This window comes from Ahaetulla prasina, chromosome 14, assembly GCF_028640845.1.
Source record: "Ahaetulla prasina isolate Xishuangbanna chromosome 14, ASM2864084v1, whole genome shotgun sequence".
NCBI classification, from domain to species: Eukaryota; Metazoa; Chordata; class Lepidosauria; order Squamata; family Colubridae; genus Ahaetulla; species Ahaetulla prasina.
Window position 1 is genome coordinate 21,444,643 of NC_080552.1, and position 16,212 is coordinate 21,460,854.

Consider the following 16,212-nt stretch of genomic DNA (forward strand, 5'->3'; position numbering starts at 1 on the left):
TGAGGAACTCTGGGAGTTGAAGTCCACAAGTCTTAAAAGAGCCACGTTTGCAGACCCCTACTCTAAAGTAACGAGGATGGATTAGCATGTTTAGGGAAAGGAGGAGTCTAAATCAGGGATAGGGGACTATGGCCTCTTTATGACCTATGAACTTTAACTCCAAGAATTCCTGAGCCAGCCTGGCTCAGGAATTCTTGAAGTTGAAGTCCACAGCTTATAAAAGGAATTCTGGGAGTTGAAATCCGTAGGTTATAAAATTCTAGGTGTTGAAGTCCACAGCTTGTAAATTTAGAGCACAGTTGCCCACTGCTGCTCCAAATACACAATCAGGTTTGCCCTTGGCATTTGTAGCCTAATATAGTTGCTGGAACCCCATACAACTCATTTCAGGGAAAGTAAGCGATAAATAGGGACACGGTGGCTCAGGGGCTAGGACGTTGAGCTTGTTGATCGAAAGGTCGGCAGCTCAGCGGTTCGAATCCCTAGTGCTGCCGTGTAACGGGGTGAGCTCCTGTTACTTGTCCCAGCTTCTGCCAACCTAGCAGTTTCGAAAGCACGTAAAATGCAAGTAGAAAAAATAGGGACCACCTTTGGTGGCAAGGTAACAGCGTTCCGTGCACCTTTAGTGTTGAGTCATGCTGGCCACATGACCACGGAGACGTCTTCGGACAGTGCTGGCTCTTCGGCTTTGAAACGGAGATGAGCACCGCCCCCTAGAGTTGGAAACGACTAGCATGTATGTGCGAGGGAAACCTTTACCTTTTTATAGTTGCTGGAACCCCATGCAACTCATTTCAGGGAAAGTAAGAGATAAATAAATGCTAAGGGCATATTGGTACGGACCAAAAAACATGGGAGGACACTTGTCAAGGTTTGTTTGGGGGTCACTGTCATGTATGAGAGTTCTCTCCGCTTTCTTTACTTACCACTGTGCAATCTCTTCTCCACGTACTGTCATTCTACTTTTGAGTCATCTTCTCTTTCCAGGGTTCTGTCTAAAACCGATGGTCCCCTCCCAGGTCAAGTACTGGGTTACATAAATAAACCATCCAGATTTATCTTCCAGGCAGGTGTGGGCTTCAAAAATATTAGCAAGGAGTTCTCTGCCAGGTTGCTGGGTGGGCGTGGCCTTGTTAGCCTCCTGCACCATGGTGGGGGGCGTTTTTGCCCTCCCTGGGCTCTGGAGGCTTTCCTTGAGCCTCTGGTAGGGCAAAAACAGCCTCCCCAGGCTCCGGAGGCCTTCTGGAGGCCTGTTTCCAGCCTTCCCAAACTTCCACTAGACCCGTTTTTCACCCTCCCCGAAGCTCCGTGTGCAGCCTGCATTTATCTGCATCCAAAACGGGCCACGTGGGGACTCCTGGGAAGGGCGGGGTGGGTTGGGAGGGGCCAGCCAGGAGTGGGATTTGGGGGTTCTCCTAATTGCACAGAATCTTAGCTAGGGGTTCTCCCGAACCCCCGCGAACCCTTAGCCATCCCTTGTCCCCAGGTCAAATACTGAGTTACATAAATAAACCATCCCAGTTTATCCTCCAGGCAGACAAATGTTGAGCCTTATTTCCCTGGATCCTTTCCCCAACCCAATTCCTACCTCCGGAAACTATCCTGGCCTGATTGAGGAGGAACTCAAATGCGAGATGATGTGGTGTCATTTCTCCACTCCGCCCTGAAGGCAATTACAACCTTCCTCCGTTCCATTACCTTGAGGCAATTTAAAATCCCTGTAGCTGATGTTAAACTTTCTTTAAAAAAAAAAAATCAGGAAATTCAATCACAGGTATCTTAGGTGAAGTTTTATAACCAGGAGGATGGCACAGGAGAGAGTGACCACGCTCGGCCCATTCCAGGCAGTATGTAACGATAGCGTCCTGTCAAACGGGTATAGGGATTGTAAGTTTTTATTCATCCAAAATGAAAATATGCCGTGGAAACTTCCCTGCCTTCCCCCCAAATCATGCAAGAGGAAAACATTTATGATACGATTTTACTGATGGTATAACAGGATCCAAGGCAGGCATGATCATTTATTCAGTGTTCTCCTACGTCTGCTGAGCGTTCCTTGATCTGATTTACTGGTACAATTTTAAGAGCCGAATTAGACTTCTCTTCACAAGCGCAGGTCACATTCGTCTGGTGCTTAGAAATAAAAAAGGCAGCCAGTTTCAGGTGACCGTGACTGGAAGAGGGCATCGAATGTGTTGGTATATAATCCTCAACTCCTACAACAGCGATCCGTCTTCTCTGTGGGGAGTTATGGTCCCTGAAGGAGCCATTCCGAGTACAAAAAGCGAACCCAAAAAGATTTATATACATTCCTTCTCCTTTCCTTCCAGTCATAGTCCCCAGAAGCTTCTTTCAAAAAAATTGGGAGCGTTGTGTGTAACATGTAGTTCGGCCTCCTCCAACGTCGTGAAGGAAGCGATCACTGGGGAGGTCACTTCATTTTTTCCCCCTACTCCCTTCAAAGGTGGTGTTCAGTAACAGAGTTGGAAGGGACCTTAGAGGTCATCTAGCCCAACCCTCTGCTCACGCAGGAAACTCATACTAGGGATTCGAACCGCCAGACTGCCGACATTTCCGATCGATAAGCTCAGTGTTTTAGCCACTGAGCCACCTAGTCAGGCATTCCTCCCTTGCCGTGCTAGAAAATCTAGTGCAGGTGCTAACATTAGCAAAAAGAAACACACATACACACACGCACATTTGTGGCAGAGGTATATGGCTGGGAGTGTGGAATAAAATGTCCCAATGGGTTTGCTTGCATTTGGTAAAAAGTGATCAATGCAATTTTTACTCTTGCAATCACCTGAAAACTCTTCGCCTTTTTGAATAATAATAATAATAATAATAATAATAACAGCATCATAGCTCCAAAATAATATTAGGGGCCATCTGTGCAGCAAATAGTCATATTTCATAGGCAAGAGCTGGAAATTATAAGAGCCAGGCCTTCTTTTTGGGAAAGCATTGTAACAACTTCCCAGGGCCTGATGTCTCCTTTTTTTAGGGAACGTTTTGGGACCAGGTTGTGTCCCGCTCATGGTGGCACCTTTTCCAATCTTGTCTCCTTCCCTTCACCTACCATCTGTCTCTCTTGACGTCTGCTCACTCTTCCGTGGCCACCTCTGGCCACTTCCTACATCAGAGATGTTCTGACTCCAAGATTTGGGCTACCTGCTGAGGGATATTAAGATGTTGCAAACGAGACATCGTGGAGAGAGAGAGAAAAGAGAAAGAGAGCGATCACTATGTATTTCTTCATTCCAGTTTGACCGAAGAAGATGACAGCTTCGGCTTTGATGCTCTGGAATTAGAAGGTAAGAGATTCGGAAGAGGTTCTTCTTTTTAAAGACCACCATTCTGAGTATAGTAACATCATCTGGTGGACAGAGATGAACTTCTGGACCTTGTTTATACCTCATGGTACTTTATGAAGGATCTCTGTTTGAAATGCTGCCCACTCATACTCCAATTTAAAGGTAAAGACCTATCAGAAGAATAACAAGAATTGTCCATCCACAGTTCCTACCTGACAGGATATTCCTGGTCATCTGGGACATCCTCATGTAGGACTTTGTCAACAGTAGAGAAGTAGCATGCCAACTGCTTTCTTCCAGAAGGTCTTTCAACTTCTGAACCAAGACAAGGTCAGCCAGAAGTTTGCTGCTAATCTAGAAAGCAACATGGATGGATCCATAAAGTTCATGAGAAGATCACCAGGAGACAAACTGATTTGGATTACCATTTTTTTTATAACCCAAAGATAATCCAACCAGGCAAATGCATCGAGTCCTCTCTATATTTCAATCCGTTGGTGTGTTTTTTTTCTCTTGTTATTCTTTCTTTAAGAAGAGTCCCCCCCTATATCCATCCATTTCATAAATTTATTTATTCCACACTTCCTTTTCCAGATGATGTACCTGACAGGTATTCCTCATTACCTTCCTCCTCCTCTTCCCACCATTCTGAAGGGCTGGATCTGGAACAAGTCAATTCTATTTTCAGAAAGTTCTCTCTGGAAAGGTACGGCGTCGCTTGTAGTTCTGCTTTAGGTACTCAGCAAAATGGAATTGTAAAACTGCTTTTTCTTGGATTGTACCATTGCTGGTGTCAGCGTTCCAGAAAAAAAAACCCACAATTCCCAGTAAAAACTCTGAACCAAACATTTTTCAAAGTTCTATTTACTAGGATAGGTAAACTGGCATATCTTGGAAAACCCAAATCGGCGAGATCCGGGTTTTCCCTCAGTAAATCAAAACGCCCCAAAACCATCCTCAGTCAATCACATGCTCCAATCGCCAATGGTCCCATCTCGAGACAGCACTCCGGCCACTCTCCTCCAGATGCAGGATTGGCCTGACCTTGACCGACAGGAAGAAAGCTATTATCTCTAAAGACAACCCCTCTACTCAATCCCTCCACTCCTACTTTCTCACACAGGAGAAGAACGTGGCAGCATGGAAGCTTCCGGCCTAATATGGCTTCCAAAGCTGACAGGCGTCCCCCACTGCAGAAAAAAAACCACACCCTGGAAAATAAAACAGACAAAATGCCAAAGATGGAGTTAACGCCTTGTACATAACCTAATATGGCTTCCAAAGCTGACAGGTGGGGGATTACTGTAGAATGCACAGGAAGGGTTGTCACATAGGGAACGTGGTACCCCTCCTGATCATTCATGGTAGCATCCAGAAAAACTGCTCTTCAATTCGTCTGAAGAGTACAGTAGTTTACATAAATTCATATTAGCACAGAAAGATAGAGAGAAATAAAGCTTGGAGGGTAGAGAACGGAAATGATTTGCAAGTTTCCTGATGCGGATATCCAAGCTAAATTTTGAAAGGTCATAAAGCTTTTTTGCAAACACTAGATATTCCAGAAGGGATGGCTTCTACTTGTCTTTACTACCGGTTCGCAACGGGAGTGCACGCTCACTTCGCTCGTGCATGCGCAGAAGCCCCTTGATGACGTCAAGGCGGGTGGGCGGAGCCTCCCACCGGTTTTACTACCGGTTCTATAGAACCAGATAGAACTGGGAGCAACCCATCACTGGTCCGTTGCCATTGTTTCATTTCCTGCTGCATGTTATCCTGAGTCTGAGTTAACACTGTGCCAAATTCTATTTGTGATTTCACTAACTTTTTGTTATCGTTCAAGCTCCAGCTGCTTTAAGAATTGTTGTGAATTTTTCTCGTGGCTCTTTTTGAAGCAATCTTGTGACTTGAGGGGGTTTCCAAAGAGCAGCATCTAATGTAGTTTTCAGTCCCACACATCTTTCTAAATTTCCCGCTGTCTCTCTTGACTTTGGCAAAAGACCCTCAGATGCAACTTTGGGTTAGACGAGACGCATCGTTGCCGTCAAGAACGAAACTGTGAACCTAGCAGATGGATTGCTGGCTGCATGCAAAGAAGTCAGGGCCTTCCTCCGTAGCTATGTTCCAAAATGTAAAGCCTTGAATTTTTCCTCCTACCGAATGAGCAAATACTTGGCTAATCTCTTGATGACCTTGGCAAGCATCTGAGATACATTGAGGCAACTGCTCTCTTTAGCCTAGGAACTGCTGGTTTCCCCACCACCACCACCAATCTCAGCCCTTTCTCTGGGCCATCTGAGAAGCCCAGAAGAATTTGTCCTCCTTTTGTTGACACAGGCCGTTCCGTCCCTCGGTGACCTCCGTTGGACGCCTCCACAACGTCTTCCATGCCGTCCAGCAAATACTCGTCAACGGGGACACTCTGAGCTCAGAGATCAGTTTGCTGGGAGGGAACATCAAAGGAAGCTTTGTCCACTCCGTGAAGGTCAACTCCACAGCGGAGAAAGCTGGCCTCCGGGAAGGGTACCAACTGCTCCTGGTGAGGCGTCCATAATTTCCTAGTCATTCCTGCGAACATCCCTAAGGATGTTCCTTCACATTTCTTTGAAGTGATGAATGAGTGAACTCTTCTTATTTTTCTTCCTTGCTTGCTGTAACCAAGGTCTAAGTTGCCCGGGGCAGAGTTTTCAACTTAAAAAAAAAAGCCACCTTTCAAGGAAGGTTCATATTGGAGGCATCAACCGTCCCTTCATTCTGTGCCCTTCAAGGGGAGGGGAAAAAAATCTATATAGCAAATCACATTATGCTGTTGTTGAAGACCAGGGTGGGTGGAGGCGTTAGCTGTGTAATTTAGTAAGTAGAATTAATTGCCTGGAGGGGAGAATAAAACTCTGTTCCTACCAACAGGTGGAGGGCTGCATCCGAGGAGAAAATATGAGCGTTCCCTTGGATACTTGCACCAAGGAAGAAATTCACTGGACAATTCAGCGATGTAGTGGACCAGTTACGTTGCACTGCAAACCAAATCATGAAGGTGAGATACCACACGTTGAAACCTTCGAATGAGAAGGCCTATTTATCTTTAGGATCTGGGTGGGGCGGGCGGATAAAAGGACAGGAGTACTGACTGATCTATGGAAGCCAGAATAATCCATGACACATTTAAAACAACAACAAAACAAAAAACTCTGAGTTCTTGTTTATTTTCATTATCACTCCTAAAAGTTGGAGGTGCAGAGTTGGTAGTAGAGACGGTTTCTAGAGTTGATCCCCCTTCGTCCCAGTTCATAATTGTGCAATGGGAAATTTGATGTTTCCCTAGAACTAAGGAGAATTTTTCTGACAGTGAGGACAATTAAGCAGTGGAACAACTTGCCTCTAGAAGCTGTGAGTGCTCCATCACTGGAGGTTTTTAAGAAGAGATTGGACAACTATTTGTCTGAAATAGGATTGGATCTCCTGCTCGAGCAGGGGTTGGACTAGAAGACCACCAAAGTCCCTTCCAACTCTGTTATTCTATTCTTCTGATGTTGAGTTGACAAGATGGATGGGCACAATTGTACCTGTGGAACAATCACAATAGGAATTCAACCAGTGTTTCTCAAATTTTGAGATGGTCGAAGCTTCTACCCGATGAGGGGGACCTAAGGACCAAGCGGTTTCCTCATTTCATGGGGCCACTTGTAGTTGTGTTCCTTCCACTCTAGGTTATCGGAAGCTGCTTTCAGAAATGGAAGAAGGTCTGATCACCTCCGGTGACTCCTTCTACATCCGGCTGAACCTCAGCATCTCCAGCCACCTCGACTGCTGCTCCCTCTCTGTGAGATGCGATGAGATCTTGCACGTCCTCGACACCATGTACCAGGGGAAGTGTGAGTGGTTTTGCGCCAGAGTCCATCCCGTCACCAACAAAGATGAGGAAACGGGGACAGTCCCCAATTACAGCAGGTGAGTAACTCCTCCTGAACGCAAGGGGCAGGGGAAGCAAGTGGGATACGGGCTCCAAATTCAAGATACCGGTAGCGGCCATGATGAAATGTCATGGGAAGCTGGTGTGCCGAAAACTCAAACACCATCCTTCATGATTGTCCGTGTGGCAATGATTGTCATGCCCCTGGGGCATTCTCCAGATGCCAATGAGATGAGGCTGAAGCCAAGCCTTGTGCAGGAGATGTGACACACGTAGAAAAAGGGGAAGGCTTGCGTTGTATGTTTGTGGTGGCCATCTTCACTTTTTGGAGCTACCTGTCAATGCCTCTGTGGCAATGAGGTTCTTCTTGCATACTTCTTAAGGTACTCCAAGAGTTCAAAGTTGGGTCAAATGTTGTCCATCCCACGGCATTATAGGCAGGCAAGCGCTTCTTGACTTCCCTGGAGCTTGGTCAACCAAATTTCTTGGCCATCCAAAGGGAGCAAGAAAGGGACAATCCCGGCTGAGGATGGTCAGGCTGGAAGTCTTCCTTGGCACTACCTCTGATCCTTCCCAACTCTTCTTTACAGAGCCCAGCAGCTTCTCCTAGTCAAACTCCAGCGACTTATGAACAAAGGAAGCAAAGAAGATGCAGACAGTGTCTATGGGATATCACGAGTAAGTTCTCCCTGGTTTGGGATGGTTGTCCTCTTCACCCATCCCTCTTCTATCCCTTTTTGAGCAGTTTTGGGCAGTTTTGCCTCTTGGGTAATTCCCATTCATTCTAGAAGAGGTATTCTGTCTATGTTCGTTATGGGTGGTTGATTTTGCTGTCGAGCTTCCCCATCTTGAGGACCTCCAAGTATGGTGGGCCTCTCTTCTCAATATTCCTGCTTCTACATCCCATAAATTTGTTTTGGCTTTATGGGATTCTGACCTATATATCTTCCTCCTCCTCCTCCTCCTCTTCTCTTTCTCCTTCTCCTTCTCCTTCTCCTTCTCCTCCTTCTCCTTCTCCTTCTTCTTCTTCTCCTTCTCCTTCTCCTCCTTCTCCACCTCCTTCTCCTCCTCCTTCTCCTCCTCCTCCTTGCCCCCTCTTCTTCTTCATCATCTTCTTCTTCTTTGTCTCCTTCTCCTCCTCCTCCCTTCTTCTTTCTTCTTCCTTCTTCCTTCTCTCTGTTGCTGCACTCTTAGACTTCGCTGCAACCAGACGAAGCCGCATCTCCTGGTGAACCCAAAACCAGCCCTCGTCTCTCCAGAGCCAGTTTCCTTTTGGGCCAGATCTTGCAGGTAACAACAACAACAACAACAACAACAATCAGGGGCCACAAAGTCAAATTAGAAGAGTAGGTCCAGCTCTCTGATCGCTAGCCTTACTATGTAGACCAGACGGGGGACACAGCCTTGAATCACCCCCTTGATCCAACCTGAATCTCCACTTCCAGTTTGTCAGCAGGTCCGAAAACAAATACAAGCGCATGAATAGCAATGAACGGGTGCGCATCGTCACTTCGAAAGACAGCCGGGTCAAATCAGAAGTGCATCCGGTGACCAAGGCACTCCTTGAAAGATTTGAAGGTACAGTGGGGTTGAGGGGGGTGGGAACCTTTTTTCTTAGATTGCAAAGCTGAAGGACTAAGGCTCAATGAGGGTGTTCCTCAACATCTTGAAACTCATCATCATCATCCTCTTTTAACGACCCCTTGCAGGGTGGAGTCTGGGCAACTGAGTGGAGCTAGCAGAGTGTTTTAATGGCCAGATGCCTTTCCTGTTGCCAATGTGGAGTTATATTCAGCAGATATATTCTCTTTTTTTATTATTATTATTATTAATTTTTCTTTTTTATTAATAGAAATAAAAAAGAGCAACATATTCAAAATCCATATAGACAGTATGTTCAGTGGTGGGTTTCAAAAAATTTTACTACCGGTTCTGTGGGCGTGGCTTGGTGGGCGTGGCAGGAGAAGGATACTGTAAAATCTCCATTCCCTCCCCACTCCAGGTGGAAGGATACTGCAAAATCCCCATTTCCTCCCGATCAGCTGGGACTCGGGAAGCAGAGAATAGATGGAGGGGGCAGGGCCAGTCAGAATTTTTACTACCGGTTCTCCAGAACTGGTCAGAACCTGCTGAAACCCACCTCTGAGTGTGTTGTCTGATAACAGTTCTTTTGAGTAATAAGCATCACAGTAACGATAATAGTATTCTCATAATAACAGTGCTTTTCCCTCATAAGTTTACCATAACTTATTAACTTTGATTAGTATTAACAGTTAATATGTATTGATGTCATCAGCGGATATATTCTCAATGTGGCCAGAGAGAGAAATATCTGACTCTACTTAGGATCGAACTCACAGCCTCCTGATTGTGAGGCGAGAGCTCCACCTCTAGGCCATTCCCACCACTCCTACTTAAGACCTTGAAAGTGGCCTGGAATAATTCCAGCAAGATGGTCACAGGGGTTTTCTAACCAGGTTATCATCTGACCTCTGGTTCACCGATGTTCATTTGATGGAATTTCACCCTTCCGTTGGGCCGCCCACTCGTTTGGGGATGGTTAACATGGAGTCCGTCTGTCTTCTCCCTCCAGAGTTCGATTCCGTGACGGAGATCAATAAGAGCTTCAGCTTGATCCCGTACAGCTTGGTGAAATCCACCCACTGCGATTGCCGGCGGCCCGTCCTCTTCAGCCCCACGATGCTGGCCAAGGCCCTGATCCAGAAACTTCTCAACTCAGGAGGAGCCCTGGAGTTCAACTTATGCAAACCAGGTAATCCCGGAGTCCTTGTCTAAAGCCACTGTCGTCTTCTAACTCAACATTTCTCAAACTTTAATAGAATAGAATTTTATTGGCCAAGTGTGATTGGACACACAAGGAATTTGTCTTGGTGCAGATGCTCTCAGTGTACATAAAAGAAAAGATACGTTCATCAAGGTACAACATTTACAACACAATTGATGATCAATATATCAATATAAATCATAAGGATTGCCAGCAACAAGTTATAGTCATACAGTCATAAGTGGAAAGAGATTGGTGATGGGAACTATGAAACGATTAATAGTAGTGCAGATTCAGTAAATAGTCTGACAGTGTTGAGGGAATTATTTGTTTAGCAGAGTGATGGCCTTCGGGAAAAAACTGTTCTTGTGTCTAGTTGTTCTGGTGTGCAGTGCTCTGTAGCATCATTTTGGGGGTAGGAGTTGAAACGGTTTATGTCCTGGATGTGAGGGGTCTGTAGATATTTTCACGGCCCTCTTCTTGATTCGTGCAATATACAGGTCCTCAATGGAAGGCAGGTTGGTAGCAATTATTTTTTCTGCAGTTCTAATTATCCTCTGAAGTCTGTGTTTTTCTTGTTGGGTTGCAGAACCGAACCAGACAGTTATAGAGGTGCAAATGACAGACTCAATAATTCCTCTGTAGAATTGGATCAGCAGCTCCTTGGGCAGTTTGAGCTTACTGAGTTGGCGCAGAAAGAACATTCTTTGTTGTCCTTTTTTAATGATGTTTTTGATGTTAGCTGTCCATTTGAGATCTTGCGATATGATAGAACCCAGAAATTTGAAGGTTTCTATCACATAAGATATGTGAACTTCAACTCCCAGAATTGCTCAGAACTCAGAGGTTTCTTTTTTCTATTTTTTATTCTTTCTTTTCCCCCTTTGCTTGCCTTCCTTCTTTCTTTCCTTCTTTCCTTCCCCTCCTCCCTCCCACCTTCTTCTTCCCTCCCTCTTTCTTCCCCTCTTCCCTTCTTCCTTACTTCCTTACCTTCTTTCCTCCCTTCCTTCTTTCCTTCTTTCCTTCTTTCCTTTCCCTTCCCCTTCCCACCTTCTTCCTCCCTCCCTCTTTCTTCCCTTCTTCCTTACTTCCTTACTTCCTTACCTTCTTTCCTCCTTCCTTTCTTCTTCCCTTCTTTCCTTCCTTCCTTCTTTCCTTCCTTCCTTCCTTCCCCTCCTCTTCCCTCTTTCTTCCCCTCTTCTCTTCTTCCTTACTTCCTTCCCTTCTTTCCTCCTTCCTTTCTTCTTCCCTTCTTTCCTTCCTTCCTTCTTTCCTTCCTTCCCTCCTCCCACTCACCTTCTTCCTCCCTCCTCTTTCTTCCCTCTTCCTTTCTTCCTTACTTCCTTACCTTCTTCCTCCTTCCTTTCTTCTTCCTTCTTTCCTCCTTTCTTCTTTCCTTCTTTCCTTCCTTCCTTCCCACCTTCTTCCTCCTCCTCCCTCTTTCTTCCCTTCTTCCTTACTTCCTTACTTCCTTACCTTCTTTCCTCCTTCCTTTCTTCTTTCCTTCCTTCCTTTGTTCTTTCCTTCTTTCCTTCCTTCCCACCTTCTTCCTCCCTCCTCTTTCTTCCCTTCTTCCTTACTTCCTTACTTCCTTACCTTCTTTCCTCCTTCCTTTCTTCTTCCCTTCTTTCCTTCCTTCCTTCTTTCCTTCCCTCCTCTTCCCTCTTTCTTCCCTCTTCTCTTCCTTACTTCCTTACCTTCTTTCCTCCTTCCTTTCTTCTTCCCTTCTTTCCTTCCTTCCTTCTTTCCTTCCTTCCTTCCCCTCCTCCCACTCACCTTCTTCCTCCCTCCCTCTTTCTTCCCCTCTTCCCTTCTTCCTTACTTCCTTCCCTTCTTTCCTCCTTCCTTCTTCCTTCTTTCCTCCCTTTCTTCTTTCCTTCTTTCCTTTCCTTTCCCCTTCCCACCTTCTTCCTCCCTCCCTCCCTCTTTCTTCCCTTCTTCCTTACTTCCTTACTTCCTTACTTCCTTACCTTCTTTCCTCCTTCCTTTCTTCTTTCCTTCCTTCCTTTGTTCTTTCCTTCTTTCCTTCCCCTCTCCCCGCCCTCTTTCTTCCCCTCTTCTCTTCTTCCTTACTTCCTTACTTCCTTACCTTCTTTCCTCCTTCCTTTCTTCTTCCCTTCTTTCCTTCCTTCCTTCTTTCCTTCCTTCCTTCCCCTCCTCCCACTCACCTTCTTCCTCCCTCCCTCTTTCTTCCCCTCTTCCCTTCTTCCTTACTTCCTTCCCTTCTTTCCTCCTTCCTTCTTCCTTCTTCTCTTCTTTCTTTCCTGCTTCTGCTTTTTATTCATTTCTGCTGGTTTTTATGTGTTTTGTAAAACATCAATAGAAAAATTACACATATAAAAAACACAGAAAGTTCACATTTGGACCAATGGCTCAAAAAAAACAACAACCACCCAGCAGCCCATTGAATTCCAGAATCCTAATTTTGACCCATGCCTTCCCTGCCCCACTCCTTCCTTTTCAATCCTTTCACTTTTGTGAAATCTGGGGCCATCGTTTGGGCTGGAGCTTCTTTCCCTACAAACTGTGTTGCAATCCCCAAGAGAGAGAGGCTTTTTTTCAGAAGGAACATGGATAGAACTCCACATAATGTCCACATTACAAAAAATAGATGTTGAGACTTTGGAGAAAGTGCAAAGAAGAGCAACCAAGATGATGAAAAAGCCGGGAGACAAAACATATGAAGAGCGGTTGCAGGAATTGGGTATGGCCAGTCTAGAGAACAGAAAGTCTAGGGGTGACATGATAGCAGCAGGAGTGGGCTGCTGGGGGGGGGGTTCACAGGGGTTCGGGAGAACCTCTAGCTATGATTCTGTGCCAGTTTTGGATGCAGGTAAGTGCAGGGCAGGGATGCGGTGTCTCAGGGGCTAGGACGTTGAGCTTGTCGATCGAAAGGTCAGCAGCTCAGCGGTTCGAATCCCTAGTGCTGCCGTGTAACAGGGTGAGCTCCCATGACTTGTCCCAGCTTCTGCCAACTTAGCAGTTCAAAAGCAGGTAAAAAAAAATGCAAGTAAAAAAAGTAGGGATCACCTTTGATGGGAAGGTAACAGTGTTCCGTGCACCTTTGGTGTTGAGTCATGCCAGCTACATGACCATGGAGACGTCTTCGGGAACCTTTCCCTTTACCTTTAAGTGCAGGGCACACGCGGAGGCTTGGGGAGGGTGAAAAATGGGCCTACTGGAAGTTCTCCAGAGATCCTCCGGAGCCTGGGGAGGCTGTTTTTGTCCTGCTGGAGGCTTGGGGGAAGCCTCCAGAGCCTGGGGAGGGCAAACACACACACACACACACACACACACCGCTATGATGCAGAGGGCCAACTAGGCTGTGCCCACCGAGCAAGTGGGCAGCGAATCCCTTGCTAAAGTTTTTGAAGCCCACCCCTGGATAGCAGTCTTTCAATATTTGAGGGGCTGCCCCAAAGAAGAGGGAGTCAAACTATTCTCCAAAGCACCTGAAGGCAGGACAAGAAACCATGGATGGAAACTCATCAAGGAGAGAAGCAACCTGGAACTGTGGAGAAACTTCCTGACAGTGAGGACAATTAACCAGTGGAACAGAAGTTGCCTCCAGAAGTTGTGGGAGCTTCATCATTGGAGGCTTTCAAGAGGAGGCTGGACAGCCACTTGTCTAAAATAGTATAGAGTCTCCTGCTTGGGCAGGGGGTTGGACTAGAAGACCTCCAGGGTCCCTTCCGGCTCTATTCTGATTGATTAATTGTGGTTAATAAACCACCTCTGCGAAAGACAGTGAGGGGTGTGTGTATGTGTGATTATCTCTCCATCTTGTGAAAGAGGCTAAATACAGTCTTAACAAGGGGAAGGAGCTTCAGGAACCAGCCATTATCTCCCTGTTTGCTTTCTAAAACTCCCCAAAACATGTTCCTGCCTGCTGCTAAGAAGGAGGCCACCGAAAAGAAAAAGCCTTTTGCTCTGATCCAATTCCTGTGTGATTACTGCCTTTTATACCTCCGCCGTTTATTCCAGCCCCTCGCAGGTCTTGTACGCCTCTTTGTTGAAACCGTGTCTCTCCAAAGAAACTTGACACCACAACACGGGCTAGCAATTACACGAGACGTCGTCGCTTCCTCTCCTTCCCAACCTGTCCCGGTGTACCTTGTTCCTCGAAATAGGTCATGCTTAAGTTCACCAGATTTTAAATAGCTCCGGCATAAACACCTTTCTCCGTCAGCGAAAGCCTGCGGCTGGCGGATCCCAGGATAATAAGAACCACAATCCTTTGTCTCATCTTGTCTCATTGTTATCTTTTGTCAATGGGGGTCCCATTCATGCCACTTGCAGCCTCCCTTTCCTCCCTTCCCTCCTCTGCCCCCCTTCCTTTGGCAGGTAGGGCAAAGCGGGTGACCCCCTGAAGCCCTCTGACTTCAAAACATTTCTAATTTCGTTCTTGCAATCTTGGAAAGGCGTTGGAATTATCCTTCGGGAGATGAGGACCCATCACACTAAGGCTCGTTGAGGGCTGAATGGGACTCTGAGAATCTCCTAGCTTTGGTGAATTGAATAACCCGCAGCATTGATTGTATGCCTGTAGATCAGTGGTTCTCAACCTTTATAGTGCTGCGACCCTTTTAATACAATTCCCCACAATGTGGCGACCCCAACCGTAAAATTATTTTCGTTTTGAATTTATCGCGCCTGAAGCCGTCTTGGCTAGCGATCTGAACTGCTTGCGATTGCCTGGAGGACGGAGGCATTAAAGCGGAGACTCCTCCCCTATTAAGTTTATGGCGCCTGAAGCCAGATTAGGCTAGCGATTGGGAGTGATTGCAGCTGGCTTGAGAGGGAGACATCAAAGCAAAGATTTCTCTCTTTTTTAATTCATCGCGCCTGAAGCCGAATTCGGCTAGCGATTTGAAGAGCCTGCAGCTGGCTTGTGGAGTCAATCATTGGAACGCGATTCTTCGACTCGCAAGTATACTTCCCATATTTCCGATGGTCTTAGGCGACCCCTGACAAATCGTCATTCGACCCCCAACGGGGTCCCGACCCAGAGGTTGAGAACCGCTGCTGTAGATGGTTTTGGGTCTCCCTTGATCTCTCATCAGCAGTAATGTCAGCAATCGTAGCATCCTTTTTGCTCCTTCCGTTGCACCCGGGGGTCTGCGTCCTCAAACCTCTTACCGTTTGCTTCACTCACATAAACTGACAGCAAATGGCACTGATGATGTTACTTAGATTGGATATTGAAACATCTGCAAGAACATAAGCAAGGACCCTCCTCCTCCTCCTCCTCTCTGCAAACGCCATTCCCTTCTATAACTGATGATGTTCCCTAGTTGGGTAATGAAACATCTGGAAGAAAACAAGAAAGCTCAGGGAGCAGCAAGGACTGACAGTCCTCCTCCTCCTCCTTCTCCCTCCTCCTCCTCCTCCTCCTCCTCCTTCCTCCTCCTCCTCCTCCTCCTCCTCCTCTCTGCAAACGCCATTCCCTTCCATAACTGATGATGTTCCCTAGTTGGGTAATGAAACATCTGGAAGAAAACAAGAAAGCTCAGGGAGCAGCAAGGACAGACAGTCCTCCTCCTCTTCCTTCTCCCTCCTCCTCCTTCTTCTTCCTCCTCCTCCTCCTCCTCCTCCTCCTCCTCCTCCTCCTCTCTGCAAACGCCATTCCCTTCCATAACTGATGATGTTCCCTAGTTGGGTAATGAAACATCTGCCAGAAAACAAGAAAGCTCAGGGAGCAGCAAGGACTGACAGTCCTCCTCCTCTTCCTTCTCCCTCCTCCTCCTCCTCCTTTCTCCTCCTCCTCCTCCTCCTCCTCCTCTCTGCAAATGCCATTCCCTTCCATAACTGATGATGTTCCCTAGTTGGGTAATGAAACATCTGCCAGAAAACAAGAAAGCTCAGGGACCCTGAGTTACAAATATTTTCCTTTATTGGTTTCCCTCATTCTATAAATGTCTTCCTTTGGGGCGTTGTGTATTTTTTTGTTTCTGGTGAAATACATTTTAAAAAATGATTTCGAAGATTTGGCTTCATAGCGTTTTGGCTCCCTGATGCTCCAAGGTGCAACCTTTTGAGATTATTATTTTTTTTCAAAATTAAGTTCAGCTGTCCATAGGATGGTCTCAAAGTGACCCATATTTGCACCTCGTGAGAAAAAAAGGAATTTTTGATTGATGGTTTTAATGATTAGACAGGATAGATTATAAAATGGAGAGAGTTATGATGTAATTAGAGAGGGAGAG

General features: G+C 46.2%; 1 protein-coding gene across 3 annotated transcripts in view; it reads left to right on the top strand.

The window, feature by feature from the left end:
* CARD11 (caspase recruitment domain family member 11) overlaps positions 1–16,212 on the top strand; it is a 69,121-nt gene that overhangs the window by 40,261 nt on the left and 12,648 nt on the right. For 2 of the 3 annotated variants that reach the window (XM_058157847.1, XM_058157848.1), the window contains exons 13-21: positions 3,265–3,314; positions 3,909–4,020; positions 5,649–5,850; positions 6,219–6,345; positions 7,019–7,259; positions 7,812–7,899; positions 8,416–8,511; positions 8,667–8,799; positions 9,815–9,994. In XM_058157847.1, the coding sequence (XP_058013830.1) occupies positions 3,265–3,314; positions 3,909–4,020; positions 5,649–5,850; positions 6,219–6,345; positions 7,019–7,259; positions 7,812–7,899; positions 8,416–8,511; positions 8,667–8,799; positions 9,815–9,994 (1,229 nt within the window). The remainder of the gene's footprint in view (positions 1–3,264; positions 3,315–3,908; positions 4,021–5,648; positions 5,851–6,218; positions 6,346–7,018; positions 7,260–7,811; positions 7,900–8,415; positions 8,512–8,666; positions 8,800–9,814; positions 9,995–16,212) is intronic. The other variant, XM_058157850.1, reaches the window with a different exon arrangement.